We start from the raw sequence: 25,194 nt of genomic DNA, 5'->3' as shown, positions 1-25,194 counted from the left end.
TCATTGTATCTCCTGAGTGCTGCTGAAGTCAGCGGGCACATATGATAGTGAAACATGAGCGTCGGTGGCCTGAACAGACTTAGAGAGTGACAATGACGAGTAACAATAGCACAGCGCCGGCTAAAGTTAGGCTGCTCGGTATGTGTGCACTAAGCTAAAGTGAAAGATAAAAAATGCTCCCTGGGGGAGGTAACGAGCAGGCACAGTGCAGCTTCACGTGTTTAAAACAGCTGCACACAACAATAACACACCAAAATTACAATCACCTGGCAAACAATAAGCAGTTGTGCTCCCATGTATCAATAACGATCCCCTTACATTAATTGGCAATTAACAAGCTTATTAGTGGGCGGAATCCTCATATCTCCAAAATGGTCACTTTTCAGGAGGCCCCTGTCAAGTAAACTAATTTCTTATTTTTAGGGGGTCTCAATGAAAAATAATTCAGTTGGCTTGATTACTCAATGCTATTAGTGGTTTCATTTTAAGATGGAAGTCAATCAAGTGGAAGCGCTAACAGCTAATGACAATGTGGGAGTGGACCACAATGGAATCAAACATACTAAAAACTGTTTATATGTTAAAAAAAAAAAAAAAATTGGCAATGGGTTCAAAGGTAGAGTTGTTTTAGTTGATTTCCACTTAATGCAAAAGTAATTCAATTCAAAAATCAATTTAATATAATTTACTAGCTAAGATGTGAATTTTATTTTTAATTTAATTCCATAATGAAATTATGTTGATTTAAATGTAAATGTATTGTTGTTGGATGATGTTGCGCTTTAACCCAAACGCTGGTGTTTACCTGCTTATCGGCCATCGATTGCTTATTGGTCCATAACCTGCTAAACCCCACTTCGCCCCCCCCCCCCCCCCCCCCCCCGCCTGCCCGCGCTATATTTATCCCCACCCTAGCCTTAAAAGGCTGCAGCTGCCACTGGGACAAACTGACCGGTGTGTTTGTGGGGGGGGGTTTACTATTTGGTTGAGTGCCCTGCAGTCTTGTCCACCTGCAGTAGCCGCTGTGCCTTCCTTGCTTGCTACCTGCTTCATTGTGGAATTTGCCCCTTAAAGTCCAGAAAGTCACCTGCAGGGGGGGGTAAGTGGCAAGTCTCCCGCGGACGCAAAAAAAAAGGTGAGTTTCTGCTTGGAAAGATGCAGCATGCGACAAGTTGCCTGAATATGACTGGACTGCTAGATTAACGATACATGTTCGGCGTGGAGGAACATGTTGTGAGAAGCTCTCGAACGCTAACCCGGCAGAACAAAATCCGCAGGCACCCGCAAGCATGTCGGCCTCGGTACCGTTCTACCGCAAGCACCAGCGCAGCTACGACAGCGGCTATCGCTACCAGTCGGGTGGCAGGTACTCGGCCGGGACCAGCGGCGGCACCAGAGCCAGGGGGTAAGACACAGGAGCTGCCCCCCACCCCCCCCCCTCCCCGCCAACCGTGGTCTCCCTCCTCTTAACACCATTTGCCGATGGAGCTTCATCCTCACTCGGGATCATCTCCATTCCATTCCATTTAGTCCGCACCTGCCTGTTGACTTCATGCATGGAGTTGAAGCTCATTTGCATCATTTTACTAACGTCTCTTAAGTCATAACGCATAATCGCTGGAGTCAAGAGGAATCCTCGTATCTTCAAAACCATCAGACGGCATGCTTTTTTGATCCATTAACGCACTTTGAGCACACCAATCTCAAACACAGACCCCGAGCGAGTCCATTTTTGCTTCCGCAACGTGGGCTTCCACCCCTTGATTTCAAAGGAAATGAGGGGAGCCGCTTCAATTCGCCAGGGAGTCAGCTGCGTTCCATCCGACAACAACGCAAAACGAGGCTAAGGTTCCTATTTAATCTGCGCTAGTCAAGCAAAACACCCCAAAAAAAAGAAAATTCCACCCAGACTGCTTTACGCTAGACTTGCGAGGGGCACGAAAATGGGGCCCAGTATTCTGCTTACTATTGCGCTGGTGGAATTAGAAAGAAAAAGATTAATCCATCCATTTTCATCAATCTCAGTGGACTGCCATTTTGTCCTGTTGACTGAAATTGACGTCAAAGTGCCTTCGAGCTCGCATTGCAAACGTCACGTTTCCTGAGTTCCCCGTTAAGGTCCATGCATTCGTTCAAAATTCAGCGCACGACTAGAATGACTCGGACCCGAAACGTGTACGAATTTCTCAAATCTTCAAAGGTTGATTGTGTTTGATTACACGTTACATAACAAAAGCAAATCATCTTGAAGGATGTCTCTCCGACCGACAGCCTAAACGGCAATCCAAGCCGCAGCAGCACGTCGGACATCTTTAAATACACTTGCTCGGAGCGTGCGAACAGCCCAAGGGGGTTTAGGTTTTGTTAACGCCACCCGATCTCTTGCCTGGGCGCCCACCAAGATCTCGGGGCGAGGAAGTGGGGGCTTAAGATGCAGCTACCAGATGCTACGTCATGCCGACTGATGACTGTAGTTTTCTGACAAAAGCGCACACGGTTTGCAACTCAAAGATAAGAGGCACTTCTAAGACCTGGACTTTGATTTGTCATACCCTGGTAAGGTAGCTGGGTAGCTTCACAGTTTAGCTCACAGACAATAGTGATGGACAATACGGGGACTGGAATCTGGCAAGTTATACTCATTCCACCAAAAAAACGGGATAAAATTCAGACAAAAAAGAAAGATCCAAAACAGAGGGCTTACTATCCGTAAAACCGTTGTTCCATTGTACCTGGTGTACTAATGTAATTACACTTATAGATCGCACCTTGTCCAATCACATTCCTAAAGAGCACCCTTTACGTCCCAGCCTTGATTGGTCGTCACAACCCGGACTGGACCCGCTGCCCAAGAGAACCAAGCCCTCCTACTTGGCCGTGGACCGGGAGAACCAAATCATCGGTTACGTGGTGCCCATCTTCAGGACCAGGTATCCTCTTTCAGTCTTAAGTCTTGAGAGGTTGTTCGCGTGTTGCTCACCGCCAGCACAATCCTCGACCGTCAAGCCAGGAGTTTTCAGCGGGATACAAGGACAAGAGCAGACTGCGGGACACTGCCGCCTACATGGAGAGCCGCGATATGTTCGCCAGCGGCCTGGAGATGGAGCGAACGGAGCAGATCTCCAGGAAGGAGGCCATGCGCGAGTCGGCCCAGAGGATTTCCTTTAACAAAACGGTCAGTGGTAACTTTTGGGCCAGAGTCGAGGTATGGTGTTGGAAATCAATTCTTTGATTTCCGCGTGTTCAAATAAAACTCAAAGTTGAAATCTGTGAACACGTTTGCCAGCTTTATTTCAGAGTCTGAAAGACATCAGGGGCCCTGCTTCAAAGTAGCATCTGGCCCAAAAATGTAACCTTCTCAAAGTACACTCATACATTTATACAAAAACGGTTCCCTCCCCCTTAGTCTGCAAAGAAGTATCTTTTGCCCCTACAGACAAGAGCCCCCCCATGTGGCACTTCCTGCCAAGACAAGAGTCTTCGAGTCTACACACCCCCTATTCTTATCTTTACTTCAGTTCCTGTTTTAATCCACTCAAGATGTGGGTAAACAATTGGCCCCCGGCGCCTTCTCGCACAAGGGATTTTTATGGACCGACCTCTGATTTACATTTACAGACATCCCCTCATTTAGATTGAATCAGAAACCTTACTTCCCCAGGGAAGAGAACAAAGACTATAGATTAACTAACATATGGGGAACAGTTGTAACATATCTAGCTAAAATCAAAAACACTTTGAAAAATATAAATTGAAACAGAAAAACAATGTTAATAATCTAACATTAGCAATCGTAGGTCACATGTAGACCACCACAATTTAGAGTCCGGCATGTCTTGGACCGTGGGAGGAAGTCGGAGTACCTGAAGAACATGCAAACTCCACACAGGAAGGCAAAATTTCGAGGCAGAAGTGCTAACCGCTAGGCTAGCGTGCTAAGTGCGGACTGATGATGATCTAGCTTACACACAAGGGAGACATTAATATCCCTGCGTGATGCAGCCATTCATTAGGCTTGGTAACGGGACCCCACTGTGCTCATTTGTCCCGGCCAGACATGTCGGAGGGTGACAAATTCTTCAGGAGTTCCAAGGAAGCTCCATGTTTAACCCATGGGTGATTTTTGTGCTGAGTTAGCCAAGGCCCAGCTATTCATAAGATGATTAGGATCCAAAAATCATAAATTGTTCATCTTTTCTTTTTATGAAACAAAATGGCATCAGTTTGAAGAGACATTCTCTCTCTCTCTCTCTCTCTGAACTCCTGCTTTTCCGTAGCTCCACGAGCACGGGGAGCACTTCAAGCGCATGAACGAAGACAGCCTGTTGCACGTCCCGGAGTTCATCATCAAGCCTCGCTCACACACCGTGTGGGAGAAGCAGTGCGTGAGGCTGCACTGCACCGTCAGCGGCTGGCCCGACCCTCGAGTCGTCTGGTAAGAAGTCGCGGCAGACACTCGGCATCCCGCTGACATCCATCTTGAATCCTCCGAGCAGTTGAAAGTTCTTCTTCTTCCTCCGGCAAGGTACAAAAATAATGTGACCATCGACCCTCATGCCAACGCTGGCAAGTACAAAATCGAGAGCAAGTACAGCGTCCACTCACTGGAGATCAACAAGTAAGTGCCGACTGGCCCAAAATGCAGCCTTTTTTTAATTCACAAACTTGTTTACGGCTACTCGGGACTCAACTCCACTAAGCAGGAGTCACTTACAAACATACAATTGTTACAACTACTTGCGAACCTAATGAAGTGACCGGTGCTGTCAGCCGATGGTGTCCATGACATCACCAGCTGTGTTTATTTATAGCATCGGTATTCCTGGCTGGGAGTTAGAGAGCGCCTTACAGTCACATAGTTGGGTTTATTTACATGGCGGTGGGGGGGGTTTAAGGGCATGACAGAATGTGTGCATCATCGCCGTCCGTCACCTGATGTTTTTTTTTTTTTTTCCAGGTGCGATTTCGAGGACACGGCCCAGTATCGCGTCTCGGCCATGAACGTCAAGGGGGAGGTGTCCGCCTACGCCTCGGTTGTTGTAAAAAGTAAGTCACGAACAACCAGCCCAAAAAAAATCAAAATAAATCCCGATACATGCTGTATATCAACATCACATTGTTGGGATGCCATTGTGATTAGAGGCCCCTTTGTCCGGCACGCAGCACTCGACATATGGCAAAAACGCAGTATCGTGTTTCAAATGCAAAATAAACTTAGTAACTGCTGTCATCACACAGGGTTCAAAGGGGAAGTGGACGTGTTCCTGCCAGTGCCAAGACGTACGTACAAACTCAATATGTGGCCGTGTGAGTTCATTTGATATGGAAGCAAAAACTGAACAACAAGTGGAATGGCACCTGCGCAATTTGAACGAGATGCCATACAAGAGCGCTGCATGAAATCTAGAGCTAATGCTATATAGCCAGGAAATACGTCACGTTCGCGCCAGTCAACCGAGTAGCTCCGCCTTTAAAAGGCATACTCACATTCGCGGGGGTGGTTCGGAACGTAACCTTTGCAGTAAAAAAAAAAAGGAGTATGTTAAAGTTGACAATATTAAGTATTGTACTCTTTGCGTGTTCAATTAACTGAATGGTGAGATCCTGGTGAAGAAATCCCCTTGCAAAGGTAAATAATTCTCAGAAGCTTCTGATCACACAATTGAAGTCACCCAAGCAGTGCTCTGTTCAAATGTGTGTCTTCTCTCCAGCCCACATCATTATTTATTCAAAAGAGGGTTCATAGAAAAGTCAGCCCACAGTACATTTGTTGACATCAGTAAATACCAGAAAAATCCCTCTCTACTCCCTCTCCGAGTTCCCATAGGTATAAATCAGATTAGAGAAAAACAATCATACATCAGCCTGTCTCTTTCGAAAGAGACAGATACCAGACACATATACTCCCTTATTATCTAAAGAGTGTGAGACACATAAGAATGGTCCCTTGAGCCATACTGAGTTAACTAAATCCAAAACGGCTAAAATATAAATTGAAACTGAAAAACAATGTTAATAACTTAACAAGTATTAAACAAAGCATCGGCAAAGAACATTTTCTCTTCTTATGTAGCTAAAACACATATTATAAAATGGGACTTTGCGTCAGTGCTAATGCTAACGCGACACTCTCTCTGGTCAATATACATAATACGAAAAGCTGCCAACCTTTAATAATACCACTGAAATGACCATGCCGTATATTTTTGTTATTTACTTGATTTCGTTGTTTCCTTGCTGCTGCTGCTGCTGCAGGGACTGGTGCGAAAGGTAACCGGGGCACATGGTTTTGGTGTGGCTAACATCAAGTAGCCACTATACGTGTGCATGGTCCCCACCATTATTGTTTTAACCCATCAGTAGTTCGACTAGAACCAATAGATATAAGCAGCGACTATTCTTAATCAACCTTTCGGGTTTTAAAATTAACCAACCCCACTGGTGGTTTTGATGTGGAGATTTATATCGTTGGTTTGTGGTGCCTCACTAGTTCAGTGCATGACCACACCCAGTTTAGTCACCAAGTAGCATTTAGCGTCCCTGTTCTGCTAACGTTGCTTTTCACTGGTTTCATTCCAGATGGTCCCGTGTCCGAGTATGGCATCACCTTCCAGACCCACATCGTCGACAACTTTGGCGTGTCCTTCGGCAGGGAGGGCGAGACCATGAGCCTGGGCTGCACGGTCATCATCTACCCGGCCCTGCATCGCTACCAGCCCGAGGTGCAGTGGTACAGGGATGGTAAGTGCACTTCAGCCTGACTATTTTTTTTATTGACTTTCATCTAACTTTGTAACGTCTCCTCAATGCAGGTGCTCTCCTGTCCCCGTCCAAGTGGAATCACATGCACTGGAGTGGCGATAGAGCCACGCTGACCCTTACGCACCTCAACAAAGAAGACGAAGGACTCTACACTCTGCGCGTTACCACCAAGTCCGGATACAAAACCTACTCTGCCTACGTCTTTGTGAGGGGTGAGCTCATATCTGAAGTGTTACCATTATCAGTTTTTTGTTTTTTGTTTTAGAAATGATTGTACTTTGTTTGTGAGGTACAGGTTGTAAATCAACCTCATCTATATGCCTCTGCTCTACTACAACCAGGAACAAAATATTTTTAGTTTCAAACCCATGGCACGTAACAGGCACGTTCAACATTCAAAGTGTTTCAAGTATAAGCTGCTGTTTTTAAATATCGTCAGTAGAGACACAACACCATGGAAAAAGAGGCCGGTTGAAGCTTATCATGGCGGACCGCCCCTTGGAAAGCAGCTGACATTTCCAATGTGTCCCAGGTGGCCCATGCTGGGAATGCCGGAACATTCATCAGCCACTGTCACGGTCTTCTTCAGTCTCACTATTCTAAGTGGGCACAGATATGGAACGGTCCGATGAGATAATCCAATAATTTGAATATCAGGCTCAAGGAGAAAGAAAGGGCTGCCCAGTTTTTTCTTCTTTGGCGCAGGAATAATTCAAACCAAAGTAGCCAATGGCAACGAGCCAGGCGATTGACCTTTCTGCTCTGTCCAAGATGCTGACGCCGCAGTGGAAGGAGCACCAGCGGCCCCCCTGGATGTGTGCTGTCTGGATGCCAACAAGGACTACATCATTGTCTCTTGGAAGCAGCCGGCGGTTGATGGCGGCAGCTCGATCCTGGGTTATTTTGTGGACAGGTTAAAGATCAATAAAATACTGATCCTTACCCTAACTCTGATCTTAGTCCTAATTCTGATACCAACCCTCACTATAACTCTAATTCCAACACTGATCTTAACCCAGATCACAAACCTGATCCTAACCTCAATCTTGGTCTCAACCTTGCAATACGTACAGGTGTGAGGTCGGGACAACCCATTGGATCCAGTGCAATGACACGCCCATCAAGTTTGCCCGTTTCCCGGTCACCGGCTTGGTCGAGGGCCGCTCGTATATCTTCCGTGTTCGTGCCGTCAACAAGAACGGCATGAGCCATCCGTCCCGAGTGTCCGACCCCGTGGCTGCCATGGACCCGGCTGATCGCGCCCGAATGAGAGGTACCATGCTTTGGACATTGTTTCAAACAGCAGCTACCAGACCGAATTCCCATCATCTTGTTGTCAGGTACCTCCGCTCCTTGGACCGGCCAAATCATTGTCACAGAGGAGGAACCTGCAGGTTTGTCAGATCAGAGACTGATTTTTAAAAAAAATCCAGTTTAGTATGTTGATTCCTTATGATTCATGACTGTTTTGGCAGAGGGTATTGTTCCTGGCAGACCTCAAGAACTGCAAGTGACAGAAGCAACCAAAAACTACTTAGTGCTCAGCTGGAAGCCACCTGGCGAGAAAGGCCTGGAAGGTGTCATGTACTATGTAGAGAAGGTAATCATAGTTTTCTAAAAGAAAGCCATATTATCAAGTGGGTCGGTTCAGTTTTGCTTGCTTCAATATACTTTGGAATGGTAAACCCTGATCTGAGTTATGTGACTACCAAGAGGAGCCTGGGTGAGATGGAGAGCTGTATCAGTTACGTGAATAGCGTCACATCTCAGCAGTGTGAACGTGTACCCTGCCAAAGAAGACAGATGATACGGTACAGTTCGATGTACTGACACTCCGAGAAATACCAACGACTTTGAATCTTGAGTGTAAGTCAAGCAAGTTGCAAGTAAAGTCCCTCACTAGATTTCAATTTGAATCAAGTCCTTACTTAGGATAGACGGGTTCGGTAAGGTCGGGTCAATCCCAATGAAAACTGCCAGTTGGAGCGAAAAAGACGATGTTGTCATTGACTTCTTTATTGTCCCTTCAGTGCGTCTCAGGCACAGACAGCTGGCAAAGGGTGAACACCGAGATCCCGGTTAAGTCGCCTCGTTTTGCGCTGTTTGACTTGGCCGAGGGGAACTCATACTGCTTCCGCGTCCGCTGCTGCAACGCTGCCGGCGTCGGCGAGCCGTCCGACCCCACTGAGGCCACCACGGTTGGCGACAAGCTCGGTCAGAAAACACCCCGGTCGCACGCAAAATCCCAAGATCCGCATTCATGGCTGTGACACGGGAGAACGTTTGAATTTGCAGACACTCCATCTGCTCCGAGCAAAGTCGTCCCCACGAGGAACACGGACACATCCGTGGTGGTATCTTGGGAAGCATCCCGTGACGCCAAGGAGTTGGTGGGCTACTACATCGAGGCGAGCATCGTGGGCAGTAACGTTTGGGAGCCATGCAACAATAAACCTGTCAACGTGACCAGGTAAACCTTGACTTTTGTGGAATTGCTTTTATTAAAGCGAAAGGTTGAGTATGTTTTGTCCTAGATTATATCCAAGCAATTTTAACTCTTAACAGCACTTTTTTCTTCTTTTTTTTTTAGATTTATCTGCCACGGTCTGACGACGGGAGAGAAGTACGTGTTCCGGGTAAGGGCAGTGAACGCCGCAGGACTCAGTCAATTCTCTCCGGAATCAGAGCCAGTGGAGGTGAAGGCTGCGATTGGTGAGGAAAGCCCCCACTCCGATATCGTTGAAGGAATTGAATGGAGGTTTATGGTCTAGCATATACAAGATGTGGCATCTGATCACCTGTGTTCTCTTGAGCCATCTGGCACGCCCAAACACTGTTCCACTCCACCGTGGTTGCACTCTGCCACCCTTGTCACTTTTTATTGTCTGCTGCGCTCCACCTACATCCACCCAAACCAAACCAAGCACCAGCTCCCTGCACAGCCTGAAAGCGGGTCAGGACTTGTAGACTTCCTCTAATTTGGGTCAGTGCGATCCAACTCAGCGGTGGTTACAAACCAGCCCAAGAATCACGCAACCAGCATCCTTCCTTTCCATTCCCCCCCCCCCCCCCCCCCTCCACATATCACCGTCCCGGGCACGCGACGTGTCGGCAAACCACTCCCCAGTGTTGAAGGTACCAGCGCACGGACCCCCATCACAACCAGGCAACTAACCTCGCTTTGTTTTTGCTCATTGACTTGCATAGTCTTAATCATTTGGATCAGGGGTTTTCGGGGGGGAAGCGCAGCAGCAAACTCAATCTCTGCGAGACCCCCTTTGTAAACCTCTTCGTCTTGACAACTAACATACTTTAAGCCTTTAACTGCATCTCGGCATGTTTCTTTTCCCTTTATGAAGCACATTCATTGTCATAATGCTCATGTATTCCTTACTGGCGATATGGGAAATGGGAAAATTCTGTGAAAGGATACAGAATTGCTACAATAAAACCTGTGTCAACGGGGAATACATCGGCATTGAGTACGGTAATCCCTGCCTCGAATCAGGAACACCTCCCCCAGTAATGGTTATAATTCTTTATAGGTTAATCTAAATATATCACAAACTATGATCCCTATATCATTACAAATGTGTTCTAATCTTGAAAATAATTGGCTTATAGATGATTTCATATGCACGGCAAGACTATTTTGTAACCGAAGCAAAATTGACCTCCTCCCAGTCAGATATACAAACCTTGACTCTTAGCCAGATGCATCACTTGAGGTGATTTTTTTTTTTCTTCATCATATAGCTCAGTAGCCTAGTGGTAGAGTATCTGCCCTGAGACTGGGAGGTTGTAGGTTCAATCCCTGGCCGGGTCATACCAAAGACTCTAAAAATGGGAGCCATTTGCCTCCCTGCTTGACACTCAGCATTATGGTTTGGAATTGGGGGGTTCGATCACCAAATGATTCCTGAGCGCAAGCCCCTGCTGCTCACCGCTCCCTCAGTGGACGGGTCAAATGTGGAGAACAAATTTCACCCCGCCTAGATGGGCGTGACAATCAGTGGCACTTTTAACCTTTATAGCCACGGTAGGTTCAGCTGAAAAAAATACGAATAGGTGAATTTGTGAATACTAGTGAAAGGCAAAAATGTGGGGGATTACCGTAGTGTGTTTGTCTGCATGTTTTCATCTTGTCCTCACGTGGATGTCACTTGTTGGCCATCTTGCCTTCATTGTCCCTCTCAGTCAGATGAAGACATCTTTTAGTCTCCAAGTTGATTTATTATTATTATTTTTGGGCTTTTTAATTGCAACTGTATTTTTCTGCTTGTGTTTAAAAACAGCTTCTCTTGATTCTCTCTGCTAACTCCCGTAGGGGGCGGCATCCCTCATGGTGTGTTGCCGGAGACGGGGCCGGGGGGTAACCAGGGCCGACTAACCGCGCACAGGCCACACTGGACGGACACGCATGACACTGTCCAGCTCCCCGCTGACACAAAAAGCAAAGCGCAGGCCAACCCCGAGCTCCCCCAGCGGGGGCCCGGGGCTGCGGCGGCGGCGGCTAGCTCCGGCCCCTCGGACAACCAAAACCAAGGGTCTGAGAGGGGCGGCGTGGGCCCAATTGCTCTTAGCGGGCCGGCCTCGGAGCCGCCGCCAGGCTCGCTTTGTGAAGCACGCACTGACGTAGCAGCAGATTTAGGCTCTCCTTGCGCCGAGGGGCCGGCTGAAAAGACAGCCGAGGGGCCCCCCGGGGCCAAGCGGGCGTGCGGGTTGTCAGTAGATGCTTCTGCTAACCGGGAAGCGGCCGGGCCAGACGCACGGGCTGAAGGTGAGCACTGGATGAGAATGGGAAGTGCAAAAACAATCCTCCTAATACTATTCAAAGTTACCCCCACTGAGTACTTAAGTACACGTACAGACAGTTCTGTGAAAAAGACTAATTACACTCCTGTAAAAATAAAATGTCGGCAGAAAATTAATATTTAAAGTGCACGTACCTGAAGAATGTACAGAACTTCAGGTACTTCTATTTTACATGACTGCAAATGACCAGTTGGCGGTGCTCCTGTGGCATTCTCCAGGCAGGTAAGTCACTGTGAAACCCACCGGAAGGACTCTTAACTCCCAAGCAGCCACGCTTAGACAATGTGTGGACTTTTCACAGCCTTCCCACTCGGGGCGGCACGCTGTCCCTGTTGCCCCGAAGACCCTTAGGCACAGCCCACCACCCCCGCCCGTGTCAGATTACCACACACTTGCAGTAACCACTTGCAGCCTCTATTAGACTTAATCTGACATCAACTAACAGCATCAAACCCCCGTCTTTCAAAGGTGCAAATGGTTAGATGATACTTCATTTAGCATGTAGCATAAAGATTGGAAGCCATTTGAAACTCCATGCCTCTGTCTTGATGCTAATTAATTTACAAGATGTTTACTGGTTAATGTACTACCAAATGTACGTATTAGGTATTAACATTATAAGATACATCTTGTAAATAAAAAACATTGACTCAATTTGAGGTCGCTGTAGCATATTCAAAAGACTGAAACACTTTTTAGCCTAATCGGCTTATTTATGATAGCATAGCTTCACTAAATGGCAGGAAAAAAGTGATACAAGATGACATAGCTTAGCATAGCATAAGATAGCATAGCATAGAAAGAGACAGGAAAATGTATTTAGCCTGACTCAGTCTGAAGAAAAACAGTTTTAAAGCTATTTAAACATTAACTGGTAAATGCGTTTTTATAAAAATATTGCTATTAGCTTGTACCATTAGCACAGTTAGTCGCAATAGATCAAGAGAGAACTAAACTAAAAACTAAATGTTTTATTTTTATTTTTATGTAATAGTAAATGTGGTGATAAACTAGTAATTAGCTGCTAATAATATTAGTAAACAAAATAACAGGAAAGTTAGATTTTTATATTAGAGCTCCATTAGCTTTGCCTAGCATTTGACAGCAGCGCTAAGCCACTGTCTGAAGTTATTTAAATGGTGTTAAAATGTAGTTATGAGCTACTACAGTTTTTATCATTAGCTGTAACGATTACTGGTAGTTGTACAGTTAATCTGTTTCCACACAACAACAAAAAAACAGGAAAGAAGTGATTTACTACATTTCAGCTATCTTAGCTTACCCTGTTAGCATGTCTCATTGTGAAAATTATTCTATTTTTAAAGGGTTATATACCAACGTTGAATCTTTACACAAGGACGGAACACATTAGCTTATTAGCATAAAGACTGGAAAAAACAATGTCCGATTGTTGGCCAGGCTGATTAGAGTTTGTGTGTGTCACCTCAGCGTCACCCGCGCCACCGTTCGGCATCAGCGTGCTGGAGTGCGAACGCGACTCCATGGTGCTGGCGTGGAAGCAGCCGACCTTCATCGGAGGGGCCGACGTCACTGGATATTTCGTGGACTACCGCGAGGTCGTGGACGGCGTGGCGGGAAAGTGGCACGAGGCTAACGTCAGGGCGATCAGCGAACGTGCCTACAGGGTGAGTTTGAAAACAGACTTGGTGTAACTTTTGTTTTGGCAGAAAAGTAAACACATGGTCAGGATGGTCGATAGCGGTTGGAACGTTTGGCTCGTGTGTTGAGGGTCAGAGGTGGCAAATCCAGGTCCGGAATGTAAAATCCCTGCCACAGTTTGGATTTAGCCCCAGGTGCTAGCTAGCTAGCGAGCTCCCTAGCAAGTAACCGAGCACCCGGGGAGCTAGCTAGCTAGCTAGCACCTGGGGCTAAATCCAAACTGTGGCAGGGATTTTACTTTCTCTGGACCTGGATTGGTTCTGGGTTCATATCTCAGTTTAGGCTTTCCTCTGCAGAGTTTGCACGTTTTCCCCAATAATTGTATGGATTTCTTCCACAAAACTCTAAATTGTCCGTCGGTGTGAATGTGAGCGGTACTTTGTACTATGTGTGCCGTGCGATTGGCTCGGCGACCAGTCCAGGGTGTACCCCCAAAGTCAGTTGGGATAGGCTGCAACTCCCGCGACTTTCATAAAGATGGACGTCATTTTATGTGGTCAGGTGACCGACCTGAAGGAGAACAGGAAGTACCAGTTCCAGGTTCGGGCGGCCAACATCGCGGGCGTCGGCATCCCGTCGCTTCCTAGCGACACCTTCCTGTGCGAGGAGTGGACCATTGCCGTTCCAGGTGCGAGGATCTGGAACGTTATTCATGCAATGCAAACAAAAATCCCAAAACCTTTTTTTTTTTTTTGTACAGGACCTCCTCACGATCTTCAGCTACGAGAGGTGCGAGGCGACTCCATGGTGTTGCTGTGGAAGGCTCCGGTGTATCAGGGGCGCGATCACGTCAACGGCTTCTACGTGGACATGAAGGAGGCCGAAGCGCCGGAGGAAGCCTGGCGAGGACTCAACACCAAGGCCGCGCAGAACGCCTTCTTCAAGGTGGATGTCTCACGGAGAGACGACGTCCATCGAACCTTCAAACTGAAACGATGAAACCGTTGCTCCTCCCGGTTCCGCAGGTGAAGAATCTGGAAGAGCAGGAGTCGTACGTATTCCGCGTTCGAGCTCAGAATCAAGCCGGCGTGGGGAAAAGCTCGGACGTCTCTGAACCGGTCCAAGCCGTCACCAAGCCAGGTAGCGAACCGAGGCGACGATTGGTCACTGGTCACGCCGTGACCTTCACGACCCTCTGGCGTCCCGTCGCAGGCGCCAAGGAGATCGTGGTGGACGTGGACGACGACGGCGTCATCTCTCTCAACTTCGAATGCGCCGGCATGACGCCCGACTCCAAATTCGTGTGGTCCAAGAACTACGAGGACATGGACGAACCGTCCTCACGCTTGACCGTGGAGACAAAAGGGAACAAGTGAGATTTTGACGAATGGCCTCACCGAAGAACGGTCGCTCACATCGAAGGATGATTCTGATGTTTCCGTTCAGGTCCAAAGTCACGTTCAACTCCCCCGGAGAGGAAGATGTCGGTATTTATTCGTGTCTGGTCAGCCACACTGACGGAGATTCGTCCAGCTACACCATCTCACCTGAAGGTAGGAAGGTGGTAGCAAGACTTTTTTTCCCGATAATATTCAGACGTGTCACGTTTTTTTTTCTTGTAATGTACGATTTTCGTAACCCAGCAAGTTTTTTCCGTGTCGTATTTTGACATTTTTGTGCTGACATCGCGTTTTTTTGGGGGGAAGCTACAACTTTTTGTTTTCAAGAGGGCGACGACTTCTATCTTAACTTATTCACTCCCAGCCATTTTCAGTGAAGCAACCCCCTTTGCTACCGGCTGTTTTAATGGATTTTGGATTAGAGTTTTTTCTTTCATCAGCAAAAAAAAAGAAGTATATTTCTATTTGTTTTCGTTTTGCACCAATTAGCATTAGAATGTAGCCAAGTTTCATCAATATTCACATTCCTGGTGAAAGCGCTGACAAAAAGAGCTTGTTGCAACATGGCACTGGTTGATCTCTTATACTCCCAAAGCTTTGCTTTGCTGTATGCTCTAGCATTAAAAAAACATATAAATACGTCTTTGGGAGCATGGTAATATTTGAAACCTTTTAACATGTCGCTTGTGACAGAGTTGAAGCGGCTGCTGGAGATCAGCCACGATCACAAGTTCCCCAGTGAGTACCGCCACTGCAATATTTCCAAGTAGAAGCCATGAAAGTGAAATTTCGTCCTCCATCCTCGTTAGCGATTCCGCTCAAGTCCGATTTGGCCGTGGAGATGCTGGAGAAGGGCCGAGTTCGCTTCTGGCTGCAGGCCGAGCAGATTTCGGCCAACGCCAAAGTGGACTACGTGTTCAACGACAACGTGGTGGCCCAGGGCGAGGTCGGCCGGCTCGACGGGAGGCAAATCCTTCTCCCTCTTTACCCACGTGTCTCTTTTCAAGGCGTCTTTCACATTTTTGCCGTCAGAAATACAAGATGAACTTTGACAAGAACACGGGCGTGGTTGAGATGACCATGGAGTCGCTTATGCCCGAGGATGAAGGCACCTTCACCTTCCAGATGCAGGACGGAAAAGCCACCAACCAGTCCAGCTTGGTACTCATAGGAGACGGTAACTAAAATCATCATCATTGTTGCACAAATTAAATACTGTACGGTACTTCAGAGATACACAGACCAGGGCCCGACCGATTAATCGGCCACCGATTATAATCGGCCGAACATCTGCCAAAACAATGGCCGATTATTTCCCCCTTAAAACGTTATAATCGAAGAAAAGCAAAGTTTCCGACGCTGTGAAAGTACCCTGAATGCATCATTTTGTTTGCGTAGCATTAGCAACTAGCAAGTGTGTAGCGTATGTTATTTCTATTGTTCAATGACAAACCAGTTGGAGTTCACTGTAAAACTAATCACATGACAAGAAGAATTACATCCACTGTGTATAAATACAAAACGTGCTTCGTTTTGGAAACATCGTTAGCCTAGCGCTAATGCTAAAAGCGTAGGGAGGATCCACAGATCTGTATATATTACTGGATAGCCGCCATATTGCTCCTCTCAAGAAGCGTTTCTCTGCATGCAATCCTATACATGATGGAAATTGGAGAACATTTGAGACAGCACATAGTAGAAACAGCATGGTTTATGATGTTTTAAATTTGTTAAACATAAACAAGAGGTAAACAATTTTATGCATTATACATTTTTAAAAATAATCGGCAGATTAATCGGTAATCTGTAATTGGCATGGGCCTCAAAAAATATCGGTCAGACTGATTAATTAAAGCTCAGCCTAGGCTGAGCCATCTCGGCACTTTGTGTTCCGTCCACAAGGGGGCAGAAAAACATGCAAACGCAACTTGTGCTATTCCTCTTTCAGTGTTCAAGGAGCTGCAGAAGGAATCCGAGTTCCAGAGGAAAGAATGGTTCCGAAAGCAAGGTTTACTTTACGTTTACATGCGGAAATCTCCATCTTAGGTTCCTATTTCCACCCATTTGCATTATTTTACCCACCATTTTGCGCGTTCCAGGGCCCCACTTTATCGAGTATTTGGGGTACGAGGTCACTTCAGAATGTTGTGTGGTACTCAAGTGCAAGGTGAGATTTACATATAACTGGATTTATTTCAACATTAGCGTTGTATCTTTAAAAATTCTATTTTGGTGCATTCAAGGTGGGAAACATCAAGAAGGAGACGTCGGCGCTGTGGTACAAAGACGGACGGGAGATCAAGGCGGACCAAAATCTGGCCTTCACCGAGGGCGTCCTCAAGCTGGAAATAGCTCAGGTAAGAGGCGGAGTTATGAGTTCTCACAGTCAATCAACAATCAAGGTAAGGGTTAGTTCATTGATTTTTCTTTTTAGATATGTAAAAACAAATAAAATTCTATTTAAATACTGTAATGTAGGTCAGTACTTTTTATTGGATTCAAATTGTATTAATTCTATTTAATTTTTAATTTTAATGTAGTGAAATAAATAAGGTGACATTTTGGAAAAGCTACACTCTCTATATATTGCCAAATTATATTTTAGTTTATTTGTATTTTCAAATGTCTAACCGTCAATGTATAATTAAAAAATACAATTATATGGTAAATATTATAATTATGCTTGGGAAATAATATTGCAAAATGTACTACAGTAGAAAAATTATTGTAGCGTTGAAATGTTGAATTTAACGGAGCTATTAACTCATTCACTGCCATTGACGGCTATAGACGTCAAAAATTCATTTAAACTATTTCTATTAGTTTAACATTTTTTCCCCCACTTTTGTTAAGAGTATGAAAACATAGAAAAAAATAGTGTACATTTAGAACAGATGTAAAATTTGTGATTAATCGTGAGTTAGCTATTGAAGTCATGCAATTAATTACAATTACGCGATTTAAAAAAAAAAGAAAGAAACGATTATTAAAAACTAGGAGCGTTAGGTGATTATAATTATTTTGTGTAATTAGTTGCATGACTTCACTAGTTAACTCACGATTAATCACACATTTCTGTTCTAAATGTATAATAACAAAAATTCTAGGTTTCTTGTCAGCAAAAGTGAAATAAAAATGTTAAACTAATAGAAATAGTTCAAATGAATTTTTGACGTCTATAGCCGTCAATGGCAGTGAATGAGTTCATATAAAATTGATCTAACAACCTGAATAATAACCATCCATTGCAAATCATCATTTATGTGTCTTATATTTACATATAATATCATACACAAGTCATTTTCAAAGAAATCAATATCATGGACATGATTTGTGTTCCGTCTGTCTGTCTCTCTCTCTCTCCCCTCCTTGATGCCTCACGCTCGCTCGCCCCATCGCACGCCACTGTCATAATGCCGCTGCTAGTAAAGTTGCTGTCACATTATTTTCCCACTGCAGCCCGACCCGCCCTCCGACTCTGCAGACGTCCATATCGGCAGAACTCTTAAAGTTGGGATCGCTTGCTGTTTTTTTTTTTTAATTTTGCATGTTTGCTTGCTTATCATTTGTAACAATTAGCTTCGGCCAGAACGTGGAACTCAAAGAACAAACAATAACTCGTGAGAAATTACATTTAAGTGGATTTGATTAACAAACAATGGTGCACGCAAGCGTGAAAATACGAAAACAAAAATGCAGAATAAAAAAAAAAAAACGTCGCAAAAAATAAACCAGGAAATGCGGAAAAAGGAATAACAGCAACATAGGATGATTGCATTTTTGGTCATATTTATTTTCAGTTAATTCTTGTTTGCTTACTTGCTTGCTTGCTCTCTTTTTTTTTTTACTGCCATTTTCACCCGTTTTACGTTTTTTTACGTAGCACCCTTCACCCTTTCTAATGTTTCTTTCTTTTTTTTTGATGACATTGCAGATTTTCTGTGGCGTCATACCCACAATGCATTGCCCTTTTCTCGACAGATTTCCAAGAAGGACGCCGGCGTGTACGAGATGGTCCTGAAGGACGAGCGAGGAAAAGACACGTCCACGTTAAATCTGACCGACCAATGTACGCAAACCCGGTCTTGTTACAATTTAGCAGCATTTCTTGCGCAATAATCAACCATGAATTTGATACTGGAATGGAAATTGGAGATCAAAACATTTACATATAGTTAAATGAGAACAAAAAGAAGTCAATACATTTTCCGTCTCGCGTAACACATTGTTACCGCGCCCAAAAGTTAGCCTTAAGCTAATAAGCCAATAGATGTTACCCGTTTAAAACAACAAATTGACTAATAAGCTAATACACGTTACCCGACTGAAACTAGTAATAAGCTACTACGCGCTACCTCCCTGAAGTTAGCAATAAGCTAATAAACGTTACCTGACTAAAGCTAGTAATAAGCTACTACATGTTACCTCCCTGAAGTTAGCAATAAGCTAATACACGTTACCCTACTGAAGCTAGTAATAAGCTACCACATGCTACCTCCCCTGAAGTTAGCAATAAGATAATATACGTTACTTTACTGAAGCTAGTAATAAGCTACTACACGTTACCTCCCTGAAGTTAGCAATAAGCTAATACACGTTACCTGACTAAAGCTAGTAATAAGCTACTACATGTTACCTCCCTGAAGTTAGCAATAAGCTAATACAGTACTTGTCTAACATTAACAATAATTGAGTAAGCTAATAGATGTTAACCTGGGTGAAGATTGAATTTGAAATACCGTATGTTTATAAGTTCTAAACTTTGAAAGTTGATTAGCTTATTGAAGCTAGCCATAAGGTAATTGACATTATCACCTTGCCGAAGCTAATAATAAGGTACTACGACGCTAAAGTATGAATATTACCTGACGAAACGTGTTCTCGTGCAGGTTTCAAAGACCTGATGAACGAAGTCTTCAACTACATCGGTGAGATCAAAAGCGGCCTGGTCTCGCCTCGTCCCGGCGACCTCTCGCCACTTCAAATGGACCCGCTGCGATTGTTTTTTTTTCCCCCCGTCTTTTTCCAGCTAACTCGTCCACGCCGCTGAAGATCACCAGCACTGATCAAGGCATTCGCATTTACACTTTTGTCAGCTACTACAACGACCTGCTGCCGGTCACGTGGCATTACAAGTGAGTTGGCCCAACGGCACTTCCAAGCCACCAGTTGTCGTTTATGACTTTTGGGCCCCCCACCAGGGACTCGGCCATCGCCTTCTCGGAGCGCCTGAAGAGCGGCGTGGTGGGCGACCAGTTGTGGCTGCAGATCAGCGAGCCCACCGAGAAGGACACGGGCAAGTACGCCATCGAGTTCAACATCAGCGACGGCAGGGGCGGCCTGAGGAGGACCGTGGAGCTGGCGGGTCAAGGTGGCTTTGGCTTCCTGGTTTTTTTTTGGGGACGGGTGAGTGGCGCTCGGTGTTCATCCTCTCACCGCCGTCTGCTTCCTCCTTTTTGCAGCGTATGAGGACGCTTTGGCCGAATTCAAAAGACTCAAGTGAGTAAGAGGGGCAGGTTTGTTGTCTTACGCTTCAAAAAATTGCTTCCAGGAGTTCTCATTGAATTTCATCTCTGCTGCTTTAGAGCGGCTGCTGTTGCAGAGAAAAGTAAGCATTCAGCCTTTCATCCCTTTACATGTTAGCCTGCATTTCACCCATTCACTCAACCATCGCTCTTCCATATAGTCATGCATTCATCCGTTCACTCGCTTTCATCCATTCATTCATCCCTCACGAGTGCACTTTCTTCCATTCATCCACTCATTCACTTACGCATACATCATCCACTCATCCATCGTGTCCTTTTTCATTCAACATTTATCCATCCGCTCATCATCACACATCTATTCATTCATTCATCCATTGACTCGTCCATCTCGTATCTGTGCATCCATCATTTGCACATCACGCATTCATTCATCCACTCATTCATTCTTCCATTGACTCGTCCATCTCATATCTGTGCATCCATTATTCGCTCATCACGTATTCATTCATCCACTCACCCATTGTCTCCTCTTTCATTCGACATTTATCCATCCACTCATCATCACACATCTATTCATTCATTCACACATTGACTCGTCCATCTCGTATCTGTGCATCCATCATTCGCTCATCACGTATTCATTCATCCACTCATCCATTGTCTCCTCTTTCATTCAACATTTATCCATCCACTCATCATCACACATCTATTCATTCATTCATCCATTGACTCGTCCATCTCGTATCTGTGCATCCATCATTCGCACATCACGCATTCATTCATCCACTCATTCATTCTTCCATTGTCTCATCCATCTCATATCTGTGCATCCATCATTCGCTCATCACATATTCATTCATCCACTCATCCATTGTCTCCTCATTCATTCAACATTTATCCATCCATCCATCATCACACATCTATTCATTCATTCATACATTGACTCGTCCATCTCGCATCTGTGCATCCATCATTCGCTCGTCACGCATTCATTCATCCACTCGTCCATTGTCTCCTCATTCATTCGTTAATTCATTCTTCCATCCACCACATATCCATTCATTCATTCATCTATCCACTCATTACTCTCGTATCTGTTCATCCATCATCCATTCACTATGCATCCATTCGTTCGCACTGAAGCAATCATTAATCCACTCATCCCTTATTCCTTAATTGATCAAACATTGATTCGCCACGTGTCCATTCATTCATCCATCCACGCCATTCAGGGATTATTCATTCATTCACGGGCCATCCACTCATCCATAAGTTATTTGATCATCCACACTCATGCATCATTTATTAGTTAATTCATCTATTTTTCATCAACGCCTCCCATGTATTCACCAATCTCATCAACCCACCACCCATTCATCCATTCACTCATGCGTTCACCCACGAGTCACCATTCGCCCGCTGATTGTGTCCCGCGCGCGCGTTCAGACCGCGCCCGAGTGGCAGGAGGCCTCCCCGACGTGGTCACCATCCAGGAGGGCAAGGTGAAGTACGCTAAGCCTCAACCGCATCCGCCTTCCCTCACGTGGAGCTAACCCAAACAAACACCCGCCCCCGCCCCCGCCCCCGCCCCCGCCCCCGCCCCTCCCCTCCCGGCAGGCGCTCAACCTGACCTGCAACATCTCGGGCGAGCCGCTGCCGCAGGTGACGTGGCTGAAGAACGACAAGGAGCTGACGTCGGACGAGCACTGCATCCTGCGCTTGGAGTCGGGCAAGTTCGCCAGCTTCACCATCACGGCGGTCAGCACGGCCGACACGGGCAAGTACAGCATCCTGGTCAAGAACAAGCACGGCACGGAGAGCGCCGAATTCACCGTAAGTGTCTTCATCCCCGAGGAGGTGGCCGGACGCAAAAAATGAGCGCCCCCCCCCCCATCGCCTGCGCAATGTGCGGACCTGGAAGAAAAGCAAAAAAACAGCGGCGAGGTTTTGATGTTGATGTTCAGGGCCCGACCGATATGGATTGTTTGAGGCCGATGCCGATTACGATATTTGGCGGAATCCAATTTGGATAGCGGATTAATTGGGCTGTTAATTGAAGAATTAATTGTTTTTGGTCTCTTAACACTTTCAACAATAAAAATAGGAATTACAGACAGATGACTTCATCCGACAATGACATCATGTTTGTTGAATTTTACGACAACAAAAATCGGCAAAAATCAGCTGATTTGAGTATAAATGTCACAATATCACTATTTCTAATGTAATGTGCTCATGTGTATAAAAAAGAAAAAAAAAGAAAAAAGAAAACAAATCGGAAAAACATTGGCGTAAAAAATACGTTAAAATTAAGCCGATCAAATAAAATGAAAATAAAATATGAACTACAATTACACCATTTGTTGAATTTTACTAAGAAAAATTGGCAAAATGATTTTTTTCTGATTATTTGGAGGGAAATGCCACAATATCACAATTTCTAATATAATGTGTTCATGTGTGTAAAAAAAAAAAAGATCTGTAAAAAATGGCATAAAAAAAATCTGCAGATTTTTGCAGAACTTTAAAAGTTTAAATTACACCGATGAGATAAGATGAATCGGTCGGGCCCTTTTGATGTTTTTTTTTTTTTGTTGAAATTGGTGCTGAATGTAAAGGTCATGCGGTGTTACAAGTGTTAGTAAGACAATAATGACGTTGTACTGCTTTCAAATGTTTTTTCGATTTCAACGAGAAAGTCTCACTGTTTGTTTGTCAAAGCAAGCCCGACTAATTGTTTCATTCATTTTACGCTAGCACGACGCAGCGGCGCTCACGCTAGCGACTGCGTTTAGGCATGTTTGACCCCGCCATCTTTCTACAAACGAGTCAAAACTTGCCGCTCACTAAATACGTCGTCATTTGGAGGGATTCAAATGAGAAACGTCACATGAGCTCGCCTCCGTGTTGCGTTCACTTGCAAACGAAGGCTCGGTTAATCCGGCTAACATTAGCCATGTCGAAAGTTAGTGCAGAACCAACAACATCAAGTTATATGTCATATTAAAGCCCTTATTGTGGGCTTTACAAATATGTATTTATTTTGTCGACATGGATTTTTATAAGGCTACAAAAAAAAAAATCGAATCCACACAAAACAAAATCAGCCGATATTCACCACAAACAAAATTTTAACTGACAAAATCCGAGCACAAGACTGACGACATTTGTAGCAAAATGGCGTCAAACATGATCACATGATCACCAGATTGTTGTGTTGTGCTTCACTTGTAATGTTGTGCTCATCAACTTCCACTGTGTGCCCCGTCCAATGTGAAGACCACCGATCACAATGGCGATGGTCGCCGCCCACCTTCACCCTCACTGTTACAACCTTTTCGTGTTTCGCAATGACACTCACGATAATAAAAAAAAAAAACAAGCATGTACTTCCGCCTCAACCTCATCTGTGTGACGTCTCACTTTTTCCTGAACACCTTGTCACCATGCACGCCCTTCACTCCCACTCCTGATTCCCGTAGCGTCGGACCCGCCTCCAGCATGGACGCCAACCCTAATCTGAATATTTGCTCAGAGGTTGACTTGAAACCGGCTTTCGTGTGGACGGGGGGCCTAAATAGTAGGGGGGTGCCCAAAAATCGATTCTCATTTAGTTCGATTCAAAATCGATTTGAAATGCCCCAAAATCGATTTTATTGAAATTATTTTATGCTGTCTTCCCTTTGTTTGTGCGTGTCTTGATTGGCAGCGCTGTTCATGTTGTACCCGGTTTGGCCACATAGGGGCAGTGTGGTTCCACGCGGTCCGATACACTGTTAAGTTGAAGCCACATTAGAAAGAAAAAATCACGATCAAGTTATTCCAATAAAAGTTTTTTTTTTTTTTTTGCGTGGCGCCGTTCTTTTGAGTGATAAAAGTGCCGCGAGTAGAGCGCTAATTAGCATTAGCGAGTCAGACTGGAGTAGATGATTGCAATTCCTTGCACATCGATAGATTGAAGCAAAAATCATTGTCAATCAAATCATTTGGAATCAAAAATCGTTCCCAACCGAAAATCGATTCTGAATCGAATTGCGCGCCTCAAAATCGGAATCGAAATCGTGAGATATTCAACGATTCCCACCCCTACTAGATACACCTCTGCTAATTACTTGGCAAGACACACCTTGGGGAAGACAGAAGCGTCTGAGGGCACTGATAGGTTGACACACAGGTGGGCGTGGTTACGCCTAACGAGACGAGGGAATAGACAAGCAACACAAAACAAAACACTGAACACAGACAAAAAAAAAAAAAGAACACGAACACCCCAAAAAACAAACAAACACATAACCGAAACATGGCACGACCGCTCAAATGTTCAAGTTTGGCAGGGTAAGTCGAGGAACTCATATTTGGCTTTTTCTCTCTCTCTCGATTGACTCAACCATTTGAGCGGTTTTATTTACCGTACCCGATGCTGGGTTTTAGCTGGAAGTGATCGAGGGAACCCCCGACCTCGGCGTGACCTCCTACTGGACCGACGCCGAGGGCAACGTGGTGTTTGGTGCCAACACTCCCGAGGGCAAGATGAAAACGGCCGTCGGCGGGATGAGGAAAGGTCGGAAAACCCGCGAAGGATCCGCGTGACATTTTCAATTCAAACGTCGTCCTCCCCTTTGACAGAATCCAAAGCGGCGACGGAGAAGACGGACGACTTGACGAGGAAGCCAAAAGAAGGAGTAACAGTCAAAGATGTTGGCGACAAAATGGATTCGGCCTGAACTTCGGGACAAAAAAAGATTGTTTTGAGTTAGAAGCGTGGTCACAGAACAAATGACACTCGTATCTCAAGGCACCACTGTATAATTGCTTTTCATCCGCAGATATATGCTTTTATATATATTCAAATGTACAATTTCACATTCTTTTTTTCACTATATGGTTTGTATGGGTTGTTTGTGTACACCGTGCATGTCACCACCACAATAAAAAAATTAAAAAAAAATGTTTATGAAAATGAAACGTTCAGCAAATACAACAGTGACGGCATGAAAGTCCATTTTAAATATTTTATAATAATGTCGGTTTTTTTTTAAATTATATTTATAAAATATATGCATAGCTTTACTATGATTATTGAATTATTAGTATCGTATATAATTATT

General features: G+C 44.9%; 1 protein-coding gene across 10 annotated transcripts; it reads left to right on the top strand.

Annotated features, from left to right (window-relative positions):
• The first annotated feature begins 965 nt into the window (after positions 1 to 965).
• Positions 966 to 25,083, top strand: myom1b (myomesin 1b). 10 transcript variants are annotated; one of them, XM_086066340.1, is made up of 42 exons: positions 966 to 1,135; positions 1,278 to 1,405; positions 2,811 to 2,930; positions 3,007 to 3,175; positions 4,278 to 4,435; positions 4,526 to 4,618; positions 4,958 to 5,046; positions 5,239 to 5,280; positions 6,256 to 6,270; positions 6,580 to 6,741; positions 6,813 to 6,974; positions 7,534 to 7,675; positions 7,836 to 8,035; positions 8,103 to 8,156; positions 8,238 to 8,362; positions 8,793 to 8,976; positions 9,058 to 9,232; positions 9,353 to 9,474; positions 11,090 to 11,542; positions 13,027 to 13,223; positions 13,759 to 13,885; positions 13,958 to 14,142; positions 14,223 to 14,337; positions 14,410 to 14,569; positions 14,644 to 14,750; positions 15,291 to 15,335; positions 15,407 to 15,543; positions 15,630 to 15,774; positions 16,546 to 16,605; positions 16,697 to 16,764; positions 16,841 to 16,954; positions 18,057 to 18,107; positions 18,579 to 18,666; positions 19,487 to 19,525; positions 19,627 to 19,732; positions 19,799 to 19,968; positions 20,060 to 20,096; positions 20,183 to 20,205; positions 21,533 to 21,588; positions 21,704 to 21,919; positions 24,518 to 24,647; positions 24,713 to 25,083. In XM_086066340.1, the coding sequence occupies exons 2-42, from the start codon at positions 1,290 to 1,292 to the stop codon at positions 24,808 to 24,810; spliced, it is 5,055 nt and encodes a 1,684-aa protein (XP_085922466.1). In that variant the 5' UTR covers positions 966 to 1,135; positions 1,278 to 1,289; the 3' UTR covers positions 24,811 to 25,083. The 10 variants fall into 10 exon arrangements, with proteins under 10 accessions (XP_085922466.1, XP_085922470.1, XP_085922467.1 ...); XM_086066344.1 differs by lacking the exon at positions 1,278 to 1,405; XM_086066341.1 differs by lacking the exon at positions 6,256 to 6,270.
• Positions 25,084 to 25,194: the final 111 nt, after the last annotated feature.

The sequence above is a fragment of the Leptonotus elevatus genome, chromosome 21, assembly GCF_054856555.1.
Source record: "Leptonotus elevatus isolate MCC_2025b chromosome 21, RoL_Lele_1.0, whole genome shotgun sequence".
In the NCBI taxonomy this organism is placed as follows: domain Eukaryota; kingdom Metazoa; phylum Chordata; class Actinopteri; order Syngnathiformes; family Syngnathidae; genus Leptonotus; species Leptonotus elevatus.
The sequence above is the reverse complement of the archived record's forward strand: the minus strand, read 5'-3'. Positions and strand labels throughout refer to the sequence as shown.

Coding starts and splice junctions, on each gene's coding strand:
- myom1b (XM_086066340.1), top strand. CDS start 1,290: ATGTCGGCCTCGGTACCGTTCTACCGCAAGCACCAGCGCAGCTACGAC. Junction 8,036..8,102: donor TGATCGCGCCCGAATGAGAG/GTACCATGCTTT, acceptor TCTTGTTGTCAG/GTACCTCCGCTCCTTGGACC. Junction 8,363..8,792: donor TCATGTACTATGTAGAGAAG/GTAATCATAGTT, acceptor TTGTCCCTTCAG/TGCGTCTCAGGCACAGACAG.